General features: G+C 38.8%; 1 protein-coding gene across 2 annotated transcripts in view; it reads left to right on the top strand.

Annotated features, from left to right (window-relative positions):
- The window catches only part of UVRAG (UV radiation resistance associated), a 328,846-nt gene that overhangs the window by 282,107 nt on the left and 28,276 nt on the right, over positions 1-18,463 (top strand). For both annotated transcript variants that reach the window (XM_019975249.2, XM_070803924.1), the window contains one exon: positions 18,022-18,113. In XM_019975249.2, coding sequence (XP_019830808.2) covers positions 18,022-18,113 — 92 coding nt within the window. The remainder of the gene's footprint in view (positions 1-18,021; positions 18,114-18,463) is intronic.

An 18,463-nucleotide genomic window follows, 5' to 3' on the forward strand; every position in this document is an offset into this window, starting at 1 on the left:
GCCAGTTTTCCAGTCCCCTTACTTTAATCTTTTGGCATTTCTTATTCTCAAAACATAGTGAATATATTTGCTTATCTTGGATGTTTTCTTTTTCATGAGTCTTGTCTTTTAAGGCTATAGTGTGTTACATTTAGGACACATCTGATTCAGTTGAGATCAAAAATAACAACATACAGGCTTAACCAAAAGGAAGTTAGAAAGAAAAACTAGTAATGGAGTATAAAAATAAGGTGCAACATTAATGGTTAAGTATAAAAAATAGTAATGTTCTTAGCAATAGCTGTTGAGGAAAGGGGATGAGAAGTAACAATTTAAGATGCTTATAATCCACAGACTGTGTTGAGAGTTTTACATACATGGTTTTATTTATTCCATACAATAACCCTGTGAAGCAAATGTTGTGTGTATTACGTAGGTCAGGAACCAGAAGTTCAGAGGGGTTAAGTGACTTGCTCAAGGTCACAGAGATGTTAATGTGCAAACTTGGAGTTCAACCCAAGACTTTTTCACTTTTTAGTTCCTCTCCTCTTCTGCTTCACATATTTTAAATTGGTGTTTTATTAGCTTATTTTTGATTTAAGAGTTTTGGAAGTTAGCTCAGACGTTAACACGGAAGTGGCAGTTTGAAGACAGAAGATCATGTGGTTTAATAACCTTAGAATAATCCTTAGAAGCAGCTAACTGATTTGAGGGGGGTGGTTTTATATTATAACCTGTTCAAAGATTATTAATTAATAGTGCAGAGAGCAATATTTAAACAGCAAGTAGAGCTCTCACCAAATCTCTTGATGCAAATTTTAATACAGTCTAAAATTTGTGCTGATTTTTCTTTGGACAGTTGTCCAGAATTGTTCGTGCCTGCTTAGATGATTAACACATTATAGAGACTTTATTTTCAATGTACTTTGTTAAGAAGAAAAATGTGTTCAGACTCTATTGTGAGAAATGAAATAAAATGATTCCTTGGCCAATCTGCTCCTCTTCTCATTGACACCACCCCACACACACATACCTTTACACATATACTCATCTAATACACTTACTCACTGCCTGTGTCACTTAGATTCTTTCCTCCATCTCCACTGATTTGTCTTCTTTCCTACCATTTTGTACCCAGCTTAGCTCAACTCCTTTTCTGTAGGTCCCAGTACTTCAAGAAAGTTTTTCCCACAGAGATTTCTCTGTAAACCAAAAAGCAAATTTGGATTTTACCCCTGCAATGTGCACTCAAAAGTTTATTAATTATCCCCCCAAAGTTGATTAATTACCATCACTTGGCATAATGTTAGTTGCCACATATTGAACAATAAATAGATCCCTGCCATTAACAGTCTTATTGTAGGCATTGTGTACGGTCTATGGGAGCAAATTATTTAATCTCTCTGTGTCTCAGTGTCCTCATCTGTCATACAGGGATGATGCTTTGTTACAGTTCTTATGATGATGATTAAATGAATTAGTATTTGTGTAGTACTCAAAACAGAGCCTAGCATACAGAAAATACCACAGAATTGTTTTTATTTACCAAAACAAGACTTAACTTCGCAATACTTCATCTAGTTCTAAAAAATCCTTTTGGTATCTTTACAAGTATCATAAGTTTAGAGATTAGTTTATAAAGAAATGTTGGCTCAAGGGCCAACAAGGCCAAAGTCGAGGGTGTTGGTCAGCCTGGGCTCTCCTTGGAGACGCTTAGGAATAATCCACTTCCAAACTGATTTAATTGTTGGCAGAGTCCAGTGCCTTGCAGCTGTAGGTCTGAGCGGGCTTAGTTCCTGGCTTTCTGCTCCTGGCTGCTGCCTACATTCCTTCACACATAGCGCCTCTGTCTTCTGACCTGTAATGTCCTTCAAGCCCTTCTCACAGTTTAGATCTCTCAGAACATTCTCTTCTGCTGCCAGCCAGAGAAAACGGTCTTCTTTTAAAGGTTCGTGTGATCAAATTAGGCCTACCCAGGTGATATCCCTTTGCCATAAACATAAAATGACCAGGGGTGTAACTCTGGGCTAAAGGTGGTAGAGGCCATCTTAAAATTCTGCCTATGGCCCCACCCTTCAGGCTGTCATTGAAAGATAACTATCCCCCTAGGTTTACCTGGTTATCATTCATTTAAGAGGTAGCCTCCCCAGGGTGACATCCATGCCTGAGTCACGTTGAAATATTCCATCATATGTTGCACACCTTCCCTGTAGTAGATATTCAGTACACATCCAGTGAATTAATTATACTTTCTGTTAAATGAATTGTGAGATCAAAAGATGAGCAGAATTGTTCCAGACCAGATAGTAAGAGCATCCATCCAATTGGAGGGGCGCTGTGCACTTGACACTTCATTAACATTTGGAAGGGTTTTTGTTTGTTTGTTTGTTTGTTTTTGCTTCTCTTTTTTTGAGGCTACATTTATTTATGATCAACCAAAGAGACTAAACAGTGGATGCATGGGCTTGGACTCTAATGCAGTTCAAATGAGGTCAGGAAAATGCCACAAAAGAAAAAACCTTAAAAGGCATGAAGTAGATATTATAGTAAAATTGCTATTGGACTGTGAAGAAGGCTGAGCGCGGAAGAATTGATGCTTTTGAACTGTGGTGTTGGAGAAGACTCTTGAGAGTCCCTTGGACTGCAAGGAGATCCAACCAGTCCATTCTGAAGGAGATCAGCCCTGGGATTTCTTTAGAAGGAATGATGCTAAAGCTGAAACTCCAGTACTTTGGCCACCTCATGTGAAGAGTTGACTCATTGGAAAAGACTCTGATGCTGGGAGGGATTGAGGGCAAGAGGAGAAGGGGCCGACAGAGGATGAGATGGCTGGATGGCATCACTGACTCGATGGACGTGAGTCTGAGTGAACTCCAGGAGTTGGTGATGGACAGGGAAGCCTGGCATGCTGTGATTCATGGGGTCGCAAAGAGTCGGACACGACTGAGCGACTGATCTGATCTGACATCATTAGAGAAAGAAAAGAGCATGCTGGAAAACTGTGTTCCATTTAGGGCACCTCATTACCAGATTATTTAAGGGAAACGAGGGAGTTCAGAGACATAAAGAATGATGAAGAGGCTATAGGGATTAATTTACAAGCAAAGATTTTAAAAAACTAAACATGTATAGCTCAACTAAACATGTATAGCTTAACTAAACAACAGCTGAGTAGAGATGTAACTATTGTCAAATGTCTGATATCAAGAGAAGGATTGTGTTTTTCTAAAGAGTTGAGAGTCCCTTTCTAATTATTAGAATTAAATGAGAAATGAGAAAACAATCTTTTCTATCCAACTTGTAAGCAGTATTTAGACTGTGTGTTAGCATGTGAAGTGTCAGAGTTGAATCCAATCTCAGCTCCTCTACCTGCTACCTGTGGTAATTCAGACAACTCCTTTAGCCTTTTCCATTTTGTCATGTGTGGAGTGGGAATTATATGACCTATCTCACGGGGTTATTATGAGGATTAAATGAAATAGTGAGGTTTTGTGCCTGGCACAGGTTGTAAATTGAAAAGAATGGTAAATACTATTGGTATTCATTCTTAAGTGGTTAAGACTTCAGAGTGCTAGAATCAGACACACCTGGGGTGCAAATTCAGGTTTTTTTTAATTTTATTTTTATTTATTTGTGCTAAGTCTTCATTGCTGCACAGGCTTTTCTATGGTTGTGGTGAGCAGGGGCTACTCTAGCTGCGGTGCGTGAACTTCTCATTATGGTGGCTTCTCTTGTTGCACAGCACAGGCTCTAGAGCGTTTGGGCTTCAGTAGTTGTGGCTCCGGGGCTCTAGAGCACAGCCTCAGTAGTTGTCATACACGGGCTTAGTTGCCCGTTGGCATGTGGGATCTTCCGAGATCAGGGATCAGACTCCTGTCTCCTGCATTGGCAGGCAGATTCGTTACCACTGAGCCACCAGGGAAGCCCTCTACAATTTATTAACTCTACGTCTCAGTTTCTTCAACCCTCTGAGTGTTATAGTGAGGACTAATGAAATAATATAGTGTGAAATACTTATAATGATTGGCACATTAATTAGTAAATTTGTTAGTAGCTGTAGCATTATTTTAATTATCATTAACACAATCATCATTCCAGGGAGACCCTGACCAAAGTACTGGTATATATTCAAATTATTTCCAAATTTCCCCTATTATAAACAATGCCATATACATACCTCTGTTTCCATCATAATCAACACACACACACACAAACAGAATTCAGTAATTATTTGTTGAATTCAGTCTGCTAAGTTCTACCAATAATCATGTCAAAGACTTGTGGACACTGCATTGCTACAGAGATGCTGCAGTGGGCTTCTATACTCCTTGTGTGATCAAATTTATGGCAATAGATTTAAGTGCATCATTCACTGTAATAAAACTCTGACACTTAGATTTACCTGAATTTCTATGAAAGAATCCCTGCTTTTATAATGACATTTTCATTTTTGTCTTTTACACACCTAAGTGCTCCCTGTGGCTTCTCTTTACAAATAGGATTGTGTTGTTGTAGAATCAACTCTAGCTCGATTAAGCAAAACTAGTATTAGTTTAGAGGGCTTCCAATTAAAAGATATTAAGATTAATCAGAGGGTATTAATCAGATGTATTCATCAGTGATAACTTCACAGAAAGTACAGGATGGCCAGAAAAAGAGCTACAGATGAGGAAAAAAAGCCACATGAAAAGATGCTAGATATTACTAGTCATTCAGTTCAGTTCAGTCACTCAGTCGTGTCTGTCTCCTTGAGACCCTGTGGACTTCAGCACTCCAGGCTTCTCTGTCCATCACCAACTCCTGGAGCCTACTCAAACTCATGTCCATCATGTCAGTGATGCCATCCAACCATCTCATACTCTGTCATTCCCTTCTCCTCCCGCCTTCAATCTTTCCCAGCATCAGGGTCTTTTCCAGTGCATCAGTTCTTCGCATCTGGTGGCCAAAGTATTGGAGTTTCAGCTTCACCATCAGTCCTTCCAATGAATATTCAGGACTGATTTCCTTTAGGATGGACTGGTTGGATCTCCTTGCAGTCCAAGGGACTCTCAGGAGTCTTCTCCAACACCACAGTTCAGAAGCATCAATTCTTCAGCACTCAGCTTTCTTAGAGTCCAACTCTCAAATCCATACATGACCACTAGAAAAACCATAGCCTTGACTAGATGAACCTTTGTTGGCAAATGCCTCTGCTTTCTAATATGCTGTCTAGGTTAGTCATAGCTTTTCTTCCAAGGAGCAAGCGTCTTTTAATTTCATGGCTGCAGTCACCATCTGCAGTGATTTTGGAGCCCAGAAAAATAAAGTCTATCACTGTTTCCATTGTTTCCCCATCTATTTGCCATGAATTGATGGGACCAGATGCCATGATCTTGAGTTTTAAGCCAACTTTTTCACTCTCCTCTTTCACTTTCATCAAGAGGCTCTTTAGTTCTTCTTTGCTTTCTACCATAAGGGTGATGTCATCTGCATATGTGAGGTTACTGATATTTCTCCCGGCAATCTTGATTCCAGCTTGTGCTTCACCCAACCCAGCATTTTGCATGATGTACTCTGCATATAAGTTGAATAAGCAGGGTGACAATATATAGCCTTAATGTACTCCTTTCCCAATTTGGAACCAGTCTGTTGTTCCATGTCCAGTTCTAACTGTTGCTTCTTGACCTACATATAGATTTCTCAGGAGGCAGGTCAGGTGGTCTGATATTCCCATCTCTTGAAGAATTTTCCACAGTTTGTTGTGATCCACAGTCAAAGGCTTTGGCATTAGGGAAATGCAAATTGAAACTATAATGAGACACTACTACCAGAATGGCTAGAATTTTTAAGACATATGATCAATTCCTGATGATGATGCAGAGCAACTGAAACACTCATACATTGCTGGTGGGAACGCAAGATTGTGTAGCCATTTTTGAAGACAGTTTGGTATTTTGAAAATAAACAGCTACCATTCAAACCAGAATTTCCACTCCTTGGTATTGGTCCAAGAGAAATAAAAACTGCAAGTCCAAAACAAAAACCTGTGCCCAAATGTTTATAGCAGCTTAATTCTTAATAGTCCAAAACAGGAGACAACCCAAATGTCCATCAACCAGCATACAGATAAACAATTTGTGGTATATTCATACCATGGAATACTAGTCAGACTCAGCAATGAAAAGGAACATATACATGCAACAGCATGAATGAATCTCAAAAACAAATGAAAAAAGGCAGGCAGTAGATGCTAAATATTCTGTGATTCCATTTTAAGACATTCTAGAAAACTGTCTCTGCCTTGTTAGACTGTGATGTCTTTGATCTGATACAGCTCCTAACACCAGGATTGCATCAGAGTCAGTGAACTGGAAGCAGAAATGGCTAAATCTGATCAGTTTAGGGAATAAGTTTTAGCTCTCAAGTGAATCAGGAATCTAGATTTGGCCAAAGGTCAGTATAAGGTAGCCTAGGGTGAATCAGAGTGCAGCAGACTGTTAACAGGAGGACAGGGAGCCAAGGTGAAGCCTGCTGGACATGACATCATGAATATCAGCTCTAATGGATCCTACACAAGTTCATCCACTCACATCGCTGTCTGCCTCCAGAGAACGTAACCTTTCTTTGATGATCACTAATTAAAGCTGATTGCAGTTACTATCAAGGGTCTGGTTTACCTGCCTTTGACAAATTTCCAGTTGTACTTTGCTTGTCCATTTGCAGTATGCTTTACTGACCCTCTTCAACAACTCTTAAAAACTGGCAGTGACAGAGACCCCACTTACAAACCAGGTTGACCCCAGAGTTGCATCAGTTTAATCGTGCTCCTAGTTATTTTCTGACAAACATAAGAATCTGAAGCAAACGACCATCTTAATCGAAGTGTTTTTAATATGAAATATTTTATAATGCTAAGCTTGGCTCAGATATAACGTGTACCTCATAAATACAACATGTGCTATAAAGAAAAGAGCCTGTGGTTAAACTCACAAACTTAGATTCTGGTCCCTGAACTCCACCTGTTTACCCTTGGCTTGGCCACTTAGCCTCTCACTTAACTTCCACGGTGAATGAATCAGGTGGACTGATGCTCCAACATGAATCCCATGATTCTGAGGGTAGTTGGAAGGATGATTGGGAGGATGAAAAGAAAAACTTTTCTATTACTAGACTTAAGAGTTTTTAGACCTGACTTTTAGACTTTTCAGGTCTCAGACTGGCAGGCTTCAGCTGTGTCCAGTGTTTACATTATAACATACCTATTTTGGGGGGAAAGAACTGGCAAGGTTTATAGATAAGGATGGAAAAGTACTTAGTTTGTTCTTGCAACTAGTGGCCCATAATCAGGTTTTTATACTTTTCCTTAGAGGTGTGTATTGCAATAACTTACTGTAAGAAACAATGTTATTGCTCATATTAAATATTCTTTAAGTAGTTTTTCCACATCTTTGAAAGAGTTGTATTTTCTTCTAGGAAGGTAGATTTTATTTTTGACGTGGTGATACCCTTTTTTTAAGTTCTTAATCTAGTTCCTTTTATATCAGTGAAACCTTAATATTTAAAAATGAAATATTGGTAACTAGTCCTATAGAGACTTTTGACTACATAAGCCAGAATTCTAAAGTAAAGTCTTTGATGCATATGTGCATTTTTAATTTCTTAATTTTTCAACTCTTCTAGACCAGTTCTCTCTTTGTAGTCAAATTCATTGTAATCCCATCACGAAACTATTGATCTTTTAGTAACCTTTATTGAAGCATTGTATTAATCCACATTCCCACACGGTAACAGACGGTTTGTATCAAACGTATCATTCAGCTTAGCTCAGGCCCCATATGGAACTAATAAGCCACGCAATAAGTGGCCTTGCATAGATGCATGTGGCTTGGAAGGGTAAGAGTGTGTGTGTGTTGTCTAAACTGAATTTTTCCTGCCAAAACCTAAATGACAGAATGATTCTTGAGCCCCCAGTGTCTTTCCCAGCCTGGAAAAAGTGAGTGTTTAAAAAATAAAAATAAAATTGAGCACTTTGATATTAAATTAGGCCTCTTAACGCCATAGGAGGATGCTCACCGAGTACAAGAACTCAGCATTTATTTCTCAAAAGTACAATCACACTTTATTTTAAAATATGATCTCCAGAGCTGCAGAAGACTTACCTAGTCAGTGGAGCACCATTTATCAAGCTCCATGAACTAGTTAATTTCAACTATAAGAGCTCTAACATCATAGTTGATCTGTCTATATAGTGATTTGAGATGAACCCCACATGTGGCTTCGGGAAAATACTGTATCTTTATACAAAAAGGTGGTGTGGGAGAGGAAAATAGAGAAACGATAGTTAATGGAGTTGACATGGCCGTAGTTGTCTGCTGAGGGCTGAATGTATCCCTGGCTCTGATTTTCTTCGTTGTTGTTGTTCCAGTAACCATAAAGCTAGATCTTCCTGGTGGTGGTGGTGATTGTTGTTTAGTTGCTCAGTCATGTCTTACTCTTTGCGATCCCATGGACTGCAACACACAAGGCTTTCCTGTCCTTCACTATCTTCTGGACTTTGCTCAAAGTCATGTCCATTGAGTCTGTGAAGCCATCCAACCACCTCCTCCTCTGTCGCCCCCTTCTCCTTGTTGTTTTAGTGTAAGGATTTTCTTTTGCTAGTAGCCCATAGTATTGGTTCATTTTCCCAGGGAAACCGCTGCAACATTGCTTCTCCTCACTTCCCATCTAATTTGTCATCTGCGTGTAGTTTTCACCTACTAGCCTACCATAGAGTTGCGCAGAAATTTAACAGCTCCCATGGAATCGTAAGCCAATCAGAGTGAAGCTGAAATTCAAGCTAATTGAAACCAAAATTCCACTTACAACTGCTTAGACTCTTTGGGTGGTGGTGCAGTAGGAAGTTGTTACAAAAGGTGTTTATTTCAGAGACTAATTTGAAGCAGTTAGACAGACCCAAAGCAACATTTTATTTGCCTGGGTTTCTTGGCATCTGCCTTCCCCAATCAGAATTGAGAACAGAGGGAGCTCCTTTTAGGAAAGTGTGGTATTTATTGATAGTAGTTCGTAAGGGCAGATTTTGATGGAATGTTGACGTAAGATTTCTCACACAAAAAGAATACTGTAGTCTTTAAATCTGTCCTTCATAGCTGCCTCCTAGTTCACTTTCCTGCCTAAAACTCTGTAGTAGACTCTTAGTGCTGTCAAGGAAGATAAATCTGAATCCTTGAGCTGAGTGTTCTAGGCCCTTGTTGTTGTTTTTAAATAGCCTTTATTTTTCAAAACAGTTTAAGTTCACAACAAAATTGAGCAGAAAGAAAACTAGCCCTATATATCCATATTATTTTATGATGCCGTATTTTAGAGAACAGAAAATATAACAAAAGGACTATATATTTATAAAAGAAACAGAAAATAGAGAAAAGTCAACAATGATTAACCACATTTTCCTAGCACTCAAGGAAAACTTCTATTAGAACTTTATTCTTCAGGATCTTTTTCTCTGTTTATGTAAGCAGAGATATATTTTTCAAAGACTGATGTCGTGCCATACATGGTATCACTTGGCATTTTTTACTTAACAATCCCTTCTCACTAGACTCTCGAAAGTTTTAATGAACAGTCTCTAAAAACGAGGCTCAGGAGTGTCCATTCTATATAAAAGTCCTGATTGAACTCTTACAACAATTTTATGAGACAAACATTTTGGTCCTGTTTTATAGAAGAGGCACAGACAGGTTCTGCACTTATTCCAGGTTACATACATTATATGGTGAGAAGTAGACATGAGCGCAGCCGGTCAGTCAGAGACAAAACTGATTTGTAGTCCTTCCTCTCCTTTCTGTACCCTTAGTCTTTCTTCCCTGGCCTCACTCCTTCTTTAACCTCTTGCTTTTACTAATACCTTAACAGGGAGTTAACTTGTTAAAGAATCACTTAATAAAAATGTAGGTTTGTTCCTTTCCTGAAGTATTTACATTTTCATTTTCATTTACATTTTAATAGTGGGTCATCTCTACCTGATATAGTAGGACATTAGGCTGGACCCCATTTTACTCCCTCCATTTTTAGACACTTCCCTTAAGGTGTCCAGAAGTGTATCTTTGTAGACTCTTCCATCAGCCTTATGCCTCAGTGAACACATGAAGGTCTGACACCCTCTTATCCAGCTTTGACTTCTGACATATCAGAAGTGAGCAAAACCAGAAATGGGGCTGAGTGGACCAGTGTTCCTCATCATTCACCTGGTGAAGGTGCACTACCCTAGCCATATTTTAAATGTATAGATGCCTGGTTCAAACCTATAACTTTTAGAGCATTTTAAAGTGGAGTCAGAACTTTGAAAGTCTCTTGGAGATAATCTAGTCCAGTGGGGTTTGAACTCCAGATGGGAATGCCTCTTTGGTTCTAACTCTACTCCTCCACAATTGCCTACAATCTCCTATTTGTTTTACACTTGGGCTTCTATATAATATTTCATGTGAATAAAGGATTCCATGGCTACCAAAAAAGGTAGTTTGACAGTTATTTGAGTAGCCCTAGCTGAAGTCAAACTACTAGTAAGTGACACCACTGGTATTCAAACCCAAATCTTCTGTATCTAAGCTCATTCCAGTGTGTCATGATGCCTCTCATTTCCTCCCATACAGCATTAATTTTAACTTACTAACAAATATGTATTAAGTATATATTCATTTAGTTTAGGCTTTCCAAAGACAGAAAGGTGGTGTAGGAAGGGATTTGGCAGAGGGGTAAAATGCCCCCTTACCTTGGGATAATCAGAGAGCTACCTACAGGAAATAGAACTGGTGTTGGCTCTTTCAGAGTGGATAGAATAGATAGATGGAGGATGCCTAGAGGGAGACTTAGTGACAGGAAAGAGAGTCTCTCTCAGAGAGGTGAGTTCCAATAGCCAATATTGGAAAACTATTATATATATAGGGGACTTCATGATAAAAAAATTAAATATACTCATTTATGTCAGGCCCTAAAGAAATGCTACTAATAAAGACAAAATAATTTAAAATTGTAAGCACACAAAGATGAAAAGAACAGAAGAGACAAGAGCAGGTAATAGAATCGACAGCATTTTAGAAAATCACAAGCAGATAAATGATAAACTGTGAGTAGGCAGAATGGAGAAAACCAAAACCTAAACCCTTCAAGAAGCAATGTAGTTCAAGCCATAGAACTCCAGAGTAACTTATTTCACTTAGCATAGTACCCTCTAGGTCTATCCATGTTGTTGCAAATAGCAGGATTTCGTTCTCTTTTATGGCTCAGTATGTGCATGCGTATGTATACCCCACCTCTTTTTTTATCCATTTATCTACTGATAGGCACTAGCTTGCTTCCATATTGTGGCTATTGTGAATAACGCAGCAATGAACGTAGGGGTGCATCCTCCAATCCTCAGCAAGTCCTGCCAATGTACAGACTATCTGATTAGCACTTTAAAGTTTCATTCATAAAGAAAAATTGACAACCAAAGATTACCAGACATTAAAGAAAGCCTGTAATTTTATTTTAAGGCTGAAACAAAAACAAAAAAGAAAAAAATCCAAAAGTAACAGAAAATGAAGATAGAGGAGACAGAAAATAAAAATAACAACAATAATAGAAAACAATCAAAATTAGAGGATAAGAGTTTTCATATTGAAAGGACTCACTAGCAAGGAAAACAAAAGCAAAGTAAACAAATGGGACTATATCAGACTGAAAATATTTTGCACAACAAAGGAAACCATGAACAAAATGAAAAGACTACCTACTGAATAGGAGAAGATATTTGTAAATGATATATCTGAAAAGGAGTTAATATCCAAAATATAAAGAACTCAGGCAACTCAACATCAAAAAAACAGCCAACCCAATTAAAAAATGGACAGAGGACCTGAATAGACATTTTTCCAAAGAACACACAGAGATGACCAATGGACATATGAAAAGATGCTCAACATCATTAATCACCAGGGAAATGCAAAACAAAACTACAGCAACCTCACATCTGTCAGAATGACTGTTAGGAAAAAGACAAAAAATAACAAGTGTTGACAAGAATGTGGAAAAAAGGGAACACTTGTGCACTGTTGGTATTTTCCCAAAGAAACCAAAAACACTAATTTGAAAAGACAAATACACCCCTATTGCTGCATTATTCATGATACCCATAATATGGAAGCAACCTAAGTGCCCATCAGTAGATGAATGGATGAAGATGATGTGGTGCAAACATGGGCATGCACACACATACACTGGAACATTATTCAACCATAAAAGAGAACAAAATCCTGCCATTTGCAACAACATGGATAGACCTAGAGAATGTTATGCTATAAAGTGAAATAAATCAGAGAAAGACAGATGCTATATGATTTCACTTATACATGCAATCTAAAAAACAAAACAAATGAACAAGCATAACAAAACAGAAATAAGACTCATAGCTACAAACAGGAGGTTGCCAAAGGAAGGTCAGTAAGTGGGGGATGAGTGAAATAGGTGAGGGTAATTAAGAGATCAGATCAGATCAGATCAGTCGCTCAGTCATGTCCGACTCTTTGCGACCCCATGAATCGCAGCACGCCAGGCCTCCCTGTCCATCACCAACTCCTGGAGTTCACTCAGACTCATGTCCATCGAGTCAGTGATGCCATCCAGCCATCTCATCCTCTCTCGTCCCCTTCTCCTCTTGCCCCCAATCCCTCCCAGCATCAGAGTCTTTTCCAATGAGTCAACTCTTCGCATGAGGCGGCCAAAGTACTGGAGTTTCAGCTTTAGCATCATTCCTTCTAAAGAAATCCCAGGGCTGATCTCCTTCAGAATGGACTGGTTGGATCTCCTTACAGTCCAAGGGACTCTCAAGAGTCTTCTCCAACACCACAGTTCAAAAGCATCAATTCTTCGGTGCTCAGCCTTCTTCACATACAAACTTTCAATTACCAAACAGATGAGCCACAGGGATGAAATGTACAGTGTGGGAAATATAGTCAATAATAATGTAATATCTCTATATGGTGACAGACGGTAGCTATATTTATTGTGGTGATCATTTTGTAATGTATGGAAATAATCAAATCACTGTTTTGTACCAGGAACTAACATAGTGTTTTAGGTCAGTTTTACTTCAAAAATAAACTCATGGAAAGAGAGATCAGATTTCTGGTTACTAGAGGTGGGAGGAATTGTGGTGGTGGGAGTGGATTGGATGAAAGTGGTCAAAAGATACAAACTTCCAGTTATAAGACAAATAACTACTAGGGATGTATTGTATACCACTATTAATATATTAACACTGCTGTATGTTATATATGAAAGTTAAGAGAGTAAATTTTAAGAGTTCCCATTACAAGGAAAAGATAATTTTTTTTCTTTAATTTTGTGTCTATATGAGATGATGGATGTTCTCTAAACTTACTGTGGTATTCATTTCATGATGTATATAAGTCAAATCACTATGCTGCACACCTTTAACTTATACAGAATTGTATGTCAATTATATCTCAATAAAGCTGGAAGGAAATAAAAACAAAGGACTCACTAAATCCAGACCAAAACAGTAAATGATAAAAGACCCAAACAAAAACTTATGATTGTAAAATTTCTGAATACTGGCATTAAAGAATAAAATCCTAAAGAGAGAAGAATCACTTCACACACATGGGTCAGGAATCAGAATGTTATCAGATTTCTCAATTGCTATATGCAAAATTAAATGACAGTGAAACAACATTCCAAAGGAAAAATCATTACAGCCTTGAATTTTATACCCAAGCAAACTATCATTCAAGTACGAGAATGGAATTGAAGACATTTTTAAATATTCAAAGTATTAAAAAAGATACCTCTCATGTGGCCCTTTTCCAGAAAGCCATTACAGAATTAGTTTAGTTCGGTAGCTCAGTCGTGCCCCACTGTTTGCAAGCCCATGGACTGCAGCACACCAGGCTTCCCTGTCCATCACTAACTCCTGGAGCTTGCTCAAACTCATGTCCATCGAGTTGGTGATGCCATCCAACTATCTCATCCTCTGTTGTCCCCTCCTCCTCCTGCCTTCAATCCTTCCCAGCATCAGGGTATTTTCCAATGAGTCAGTTCTTCACATCAGGTGGCCAAAGTGTTGGAGTTTCAGCTTCAGCATCAGTCCTTCCAATGAACATTCAGAACTGATTTCCTTTGGGATTGACTGGTTTCATCTCCTTGCAGTCCAGTTCAGTTCAGTCACTCAGCCGTGACTGACTCTTTGCGACCCCATGAACTGCAGCACGCCAGGCCTCCCAGTCCATCACCAACCCCCAGAGTCCACCCAAACCCATGTCCATTGAGTCAGTGATGCCATCCAACCATCTCGTCCTCTGTCATCCCCTTTTCCTCCTGCCCTCAATCTTTCCCAGCATCAGGGTCTTTTCACATGAGTCCAGGGGACTCCCAAGAGTCTTGTCCAACACCACAGTTCAAAAACATCAATTCTTCACACTTAGCTTTCTTTATAGTCCAACTCTTGCATCCATACATGACTACTGGAAAAACCATAGCTTTGACTAAATGGACCTTTGTCAGCAGATTTATGTCTCTGCTTTTTAATATGCTAACTAGGTTATTATATTCTAGAGAATATATGTATTCTCTATTATAGAATATGCTCCACCAAAATGAGGCAGTAAATCAAAGAACAAGTGATGAGATCTTGGAAACAGCAGCCTCAACACAATTACAGTCAGCCCTCTGTATCCACTGACATAAAACCTGGGTATGGGTTATGGAGGGTTGAATGTTCACTATACATACAACACCATTTTAGATGAGGGACTTGAACATTTGCAGTGTTTGGTGTATCTTCAGGGTCTCCTGGAACCAGTCCCTTTGGGATATAGAGGGGTGACTGTAAACAGAATTTCTAGGATGATGGTGAAAGAAAGTTCTAAATAGGTAAAAAGAGAACCAGCCTAGAGAACAAACTGTTCAGATTGGAGCAGACAGAAGGTACTGCAGGAAATAATCTCCAAGGGATGGGGTATGGGCTTGATAGGTTGTTATATGATGTCTTTATTAACCAGATTGGAAGGATTTAAGGTTTTGTCCTAATTGGGGGAGAATCTAGTGATAGGTACATGGGTACTTAACAAGTAGGGTAAATGGCAATTATCATTTCAGGAAAAACAAACATAAGGCAAAAAAGGAATAGTATATTATATGGCTTAGCAGTGAACAGTATTTTTGTAGGTGTAAGGTAAACACTAAATATTGATTTAACAAAAAATGTTACATTCCAAAATAATTGAATATCTTGAGAGAATGAGGAAAAGTGTATTTGAGAGAGTGGACAGTTAAATCCTCATATTCTTTAATAAAAAGTAGGTAATTACCAGTAAGGAGATAAAATGTATTAAGAAAAGAGTAATAAAAGGGCTAAATTCTCATTTTGCATAATAGGAACATAGTAGATGATGTCTAAATGAGAGGGATGGAATAAGAAATATTAGTATAAGTGTATTTAGAAATATGAAGGTAAAGGAAAAAACAACCAAAAGTGGTCACTACTGAAGAGCAAAGAACTGTTGCTTTTTCATTATAAGCCTTTTAGTAGTTTAGACTTAAAACATTATATGTACTTTGTTTTAAATTTTTTACATACACACACACAGACTTTGGCCACCTGATGCAAAGAGCCAACTCACTGGAAGAGACCCTGATGCTGGGAAAGATTGAGGGCAAGAGGAGAAGGGAGCGACAGAGGATGAGGTGGTTGGATGCCATCACTGACTCAATGAACATGAGTTTGAGCAAGCTCGGGGAGAAAGAGGACAGGGAAGCCTGGCATGCTACAGTTCATGGGGTTGCAAAGAGACAGACATGACTTGGCGACTGAACAACATATATGTACTATGTGGGAATTTCTATTTTAGTTCTTTATGTTGAAGACTGAAAGGGTGACATGACAAAGGGTTCAGAGTTGTTACTGAGAGGTTCTAGCCTTGGCTTTGTCCCTTATCAGCTCTGAGACCTTGGGCAGGACACTTGTCCTATTACTGAGTGTTAGTTTCTTCACTTATGAAAAAATGGAGGATGGAAAAAGTCTCCATAATCTTTTTAAAGCTGTGATTGATATCCCAAGATTCTATGATAAAAATAATGCTAGGCAGCAAATGAGGAGTTAAGATTTGGGTGGAGGCTTGAAATTCCCACATTTTCCTTTTTTAGTCGAAATCAGACTTGGAGAGAAATTTTCATTGTGGTCTCTGAAAAGAATTCAACACCCACCTTCCACTGTTGAGCCCGGGGCAGGCAGTTGACTGCATACTGGCTCAGGGACACATAGCTTAGTGTTATTTTAGTGTGGGGTGGTTTTACTTTTTTGATACTTAATATTTTTCAGTATGAATCACAGGTGAAATTTCCATGCCATGTGTAAACAATTTCACTTTTTTATTGAAACAATGAATTCAGGAATGTCATATTGGGATGTCAGCCATTTTGCTTTTATCAGTGAATGGAAAAAATGCTTTTATATTAATATAAGAAATGATGTCATATAATATGGAGGAGATCTTATAATTCAAGGTCAGCAAATCTCAGGAGGTGATTTAGGTCACCAAGCTAGATTTGGAAAAGGAAAAGAATATTTTCCCTTTGTCTTCTCAAGGTTTGGGGTTTTGTTTTTTTCTAACCAATTTTCCTCTCAGACTTTGGGGTAGCTAGTCGAGTAGCATGATTGTGAAAAGGCGGCTCTGACTAATAATATCTTTGCCATTGAAACGTGTGGCTCTGGAGAAATTCCTTCCTCTTTCTGGGTATCAGTTTTCCCATCTGCACAAGAAAAGGGTTAACAAGATACCTTTTAGCTTTAACATTCTGTATTTCTTCCTCCTTATTTTATGCGTATGTTCCAACCATTAAAGAGACTAGGTTTCTTTAGGATTAGGTTTGGGGGTTTTCTTTGCAAGTTCAGTGTAGTGAGAGTGAACTCTTTGTTAAATGTCACTCACTCCCACTTAAGTGAAAAGTCAATTGAGTACTAGATACAAACAAAAGAAAAGTTACTTTGATTTTTTGTTGATAGTAGTTTTATTTTTTTTTAAGAGGAAAATATTTAAAGTTTAACTTAGCCACTTTTAAATTAGGTGCTGGAAAAGCAAAACTTTAAGGAAGATGACCCTTCATATATGTACATCAGTATGCAGTTTACAAAGTCCTTTCTTCATATATAGTATGTCATTTGAAAAATACATTTCTACAGGGCTGTACACGTACTGTGTATTTGACATCATGTGTGTGTGTGTGTGAATATGCACATTATACTTGACCTCGGATCTATATTATGCTTAGTGAGGAAGCAAATAGTCTTAGAGACAGAGTGAGAGGAGGCAGGAACAGACAGATGAAAACCATTTAGTAGGTTACCCAAGACACTTAGAAGGGCACTGAATTGTAGAAAATCAGCCTCTAGCAGAAATAAGTAAAACTAAGAGCAGATCTTAGCCACAGGCCATAGCAACTCTGTTCTCTGGTCCTAGAGAAAAAGGAAAGCTAAAAGCACAAGAGAAATAACATAAAGCACAGCCTCAGTCAAAAATGACTTGTTCTTTGTTTGTTTAATAAGCATGAAATGAGCACTAGCACTGTGTCAGATACTTGGGCATCAGAGACACATACAACATGAACCTTATTCTTGATTCTACAAAGGGAAGAGTCAGGGAAAGAAGGGCTGAATGTGCTCAGTGTGTGATTCCCGCCTTCAGTACGTAAAATGAAATACTGGTTTTATGGTGTGCGTCCCTGAGGTTGATGTTAGCAAACTCTACAGGGGTCTTGGAAATAGTCCTGATTCCATATAGTTGGTCATTCTTAGTCTTCTCTCACTTCAGGAGACAAGGGAGCAGGAAGTGAGCAGACTACCTTTAAACACCATCCAGAAAGTGTGGTTGAGATGGTGTTGGGATCATACAGTCACATTTCCTCATAAGAGTTTAAAGCGGGGTGGAGGGGGACGACTTCTTTAGTGGGTCATGTTTGGGAAGCATTGCCTAGTATCTGGCAGAATTTAATTCTGTCTTTCCATCTTTGCAGCTAAGATATCAACATGGACTAGGGACTCCAGACTTGAGGCAAACTCTTCCTAACCTGAAAAACTTCATGGAGCACGGACTAATGGTCAGGTGGTAAGTACCTTTCTCTGCCATACCCAGAAACTGCAATGTGGATAGTGATCCGGAGGAACTTGCCTGACTTCTGCTCCACACCTGCCTTCTGGGTTTTCTTCTGTAATGAGATACCTGAAGAAAAAAAAAAGGCAGCCATCATACTTGCATAAGTCTAAGCTCCAGTCTGGTTAAGAGGGTGAAGCACCCAGGGGAGGGGGGTGGGTTCACGGAGGTATTGTTTAGACATGGGAAGGTTGGCTGGGTGAGGAATTCTTGAATGCATGGTTGAGGCAGAACCTGGAGGACAGCCATGTGATTTGTAAATGGGGGACTTGGAACCCCCAGGACTTTCCGAAGAACAAGCAAAG

Source organism: Bos indicus, chromosome 15 (assembly GCF_029378745.1).
Source record: "Bos indicus isolate NIAB-ARS_2022 breed Sahiwal x Tharparkar chromosome 15, NIAB-ARS_B.indTharparkar_mat_pri_1.0, whole genome shotgun sequence".
NCBI lineage: Eukaryota > Metazoa > Chordata > Mammalia > Artiodactyla > Bovidae > Bos > Bos indicus.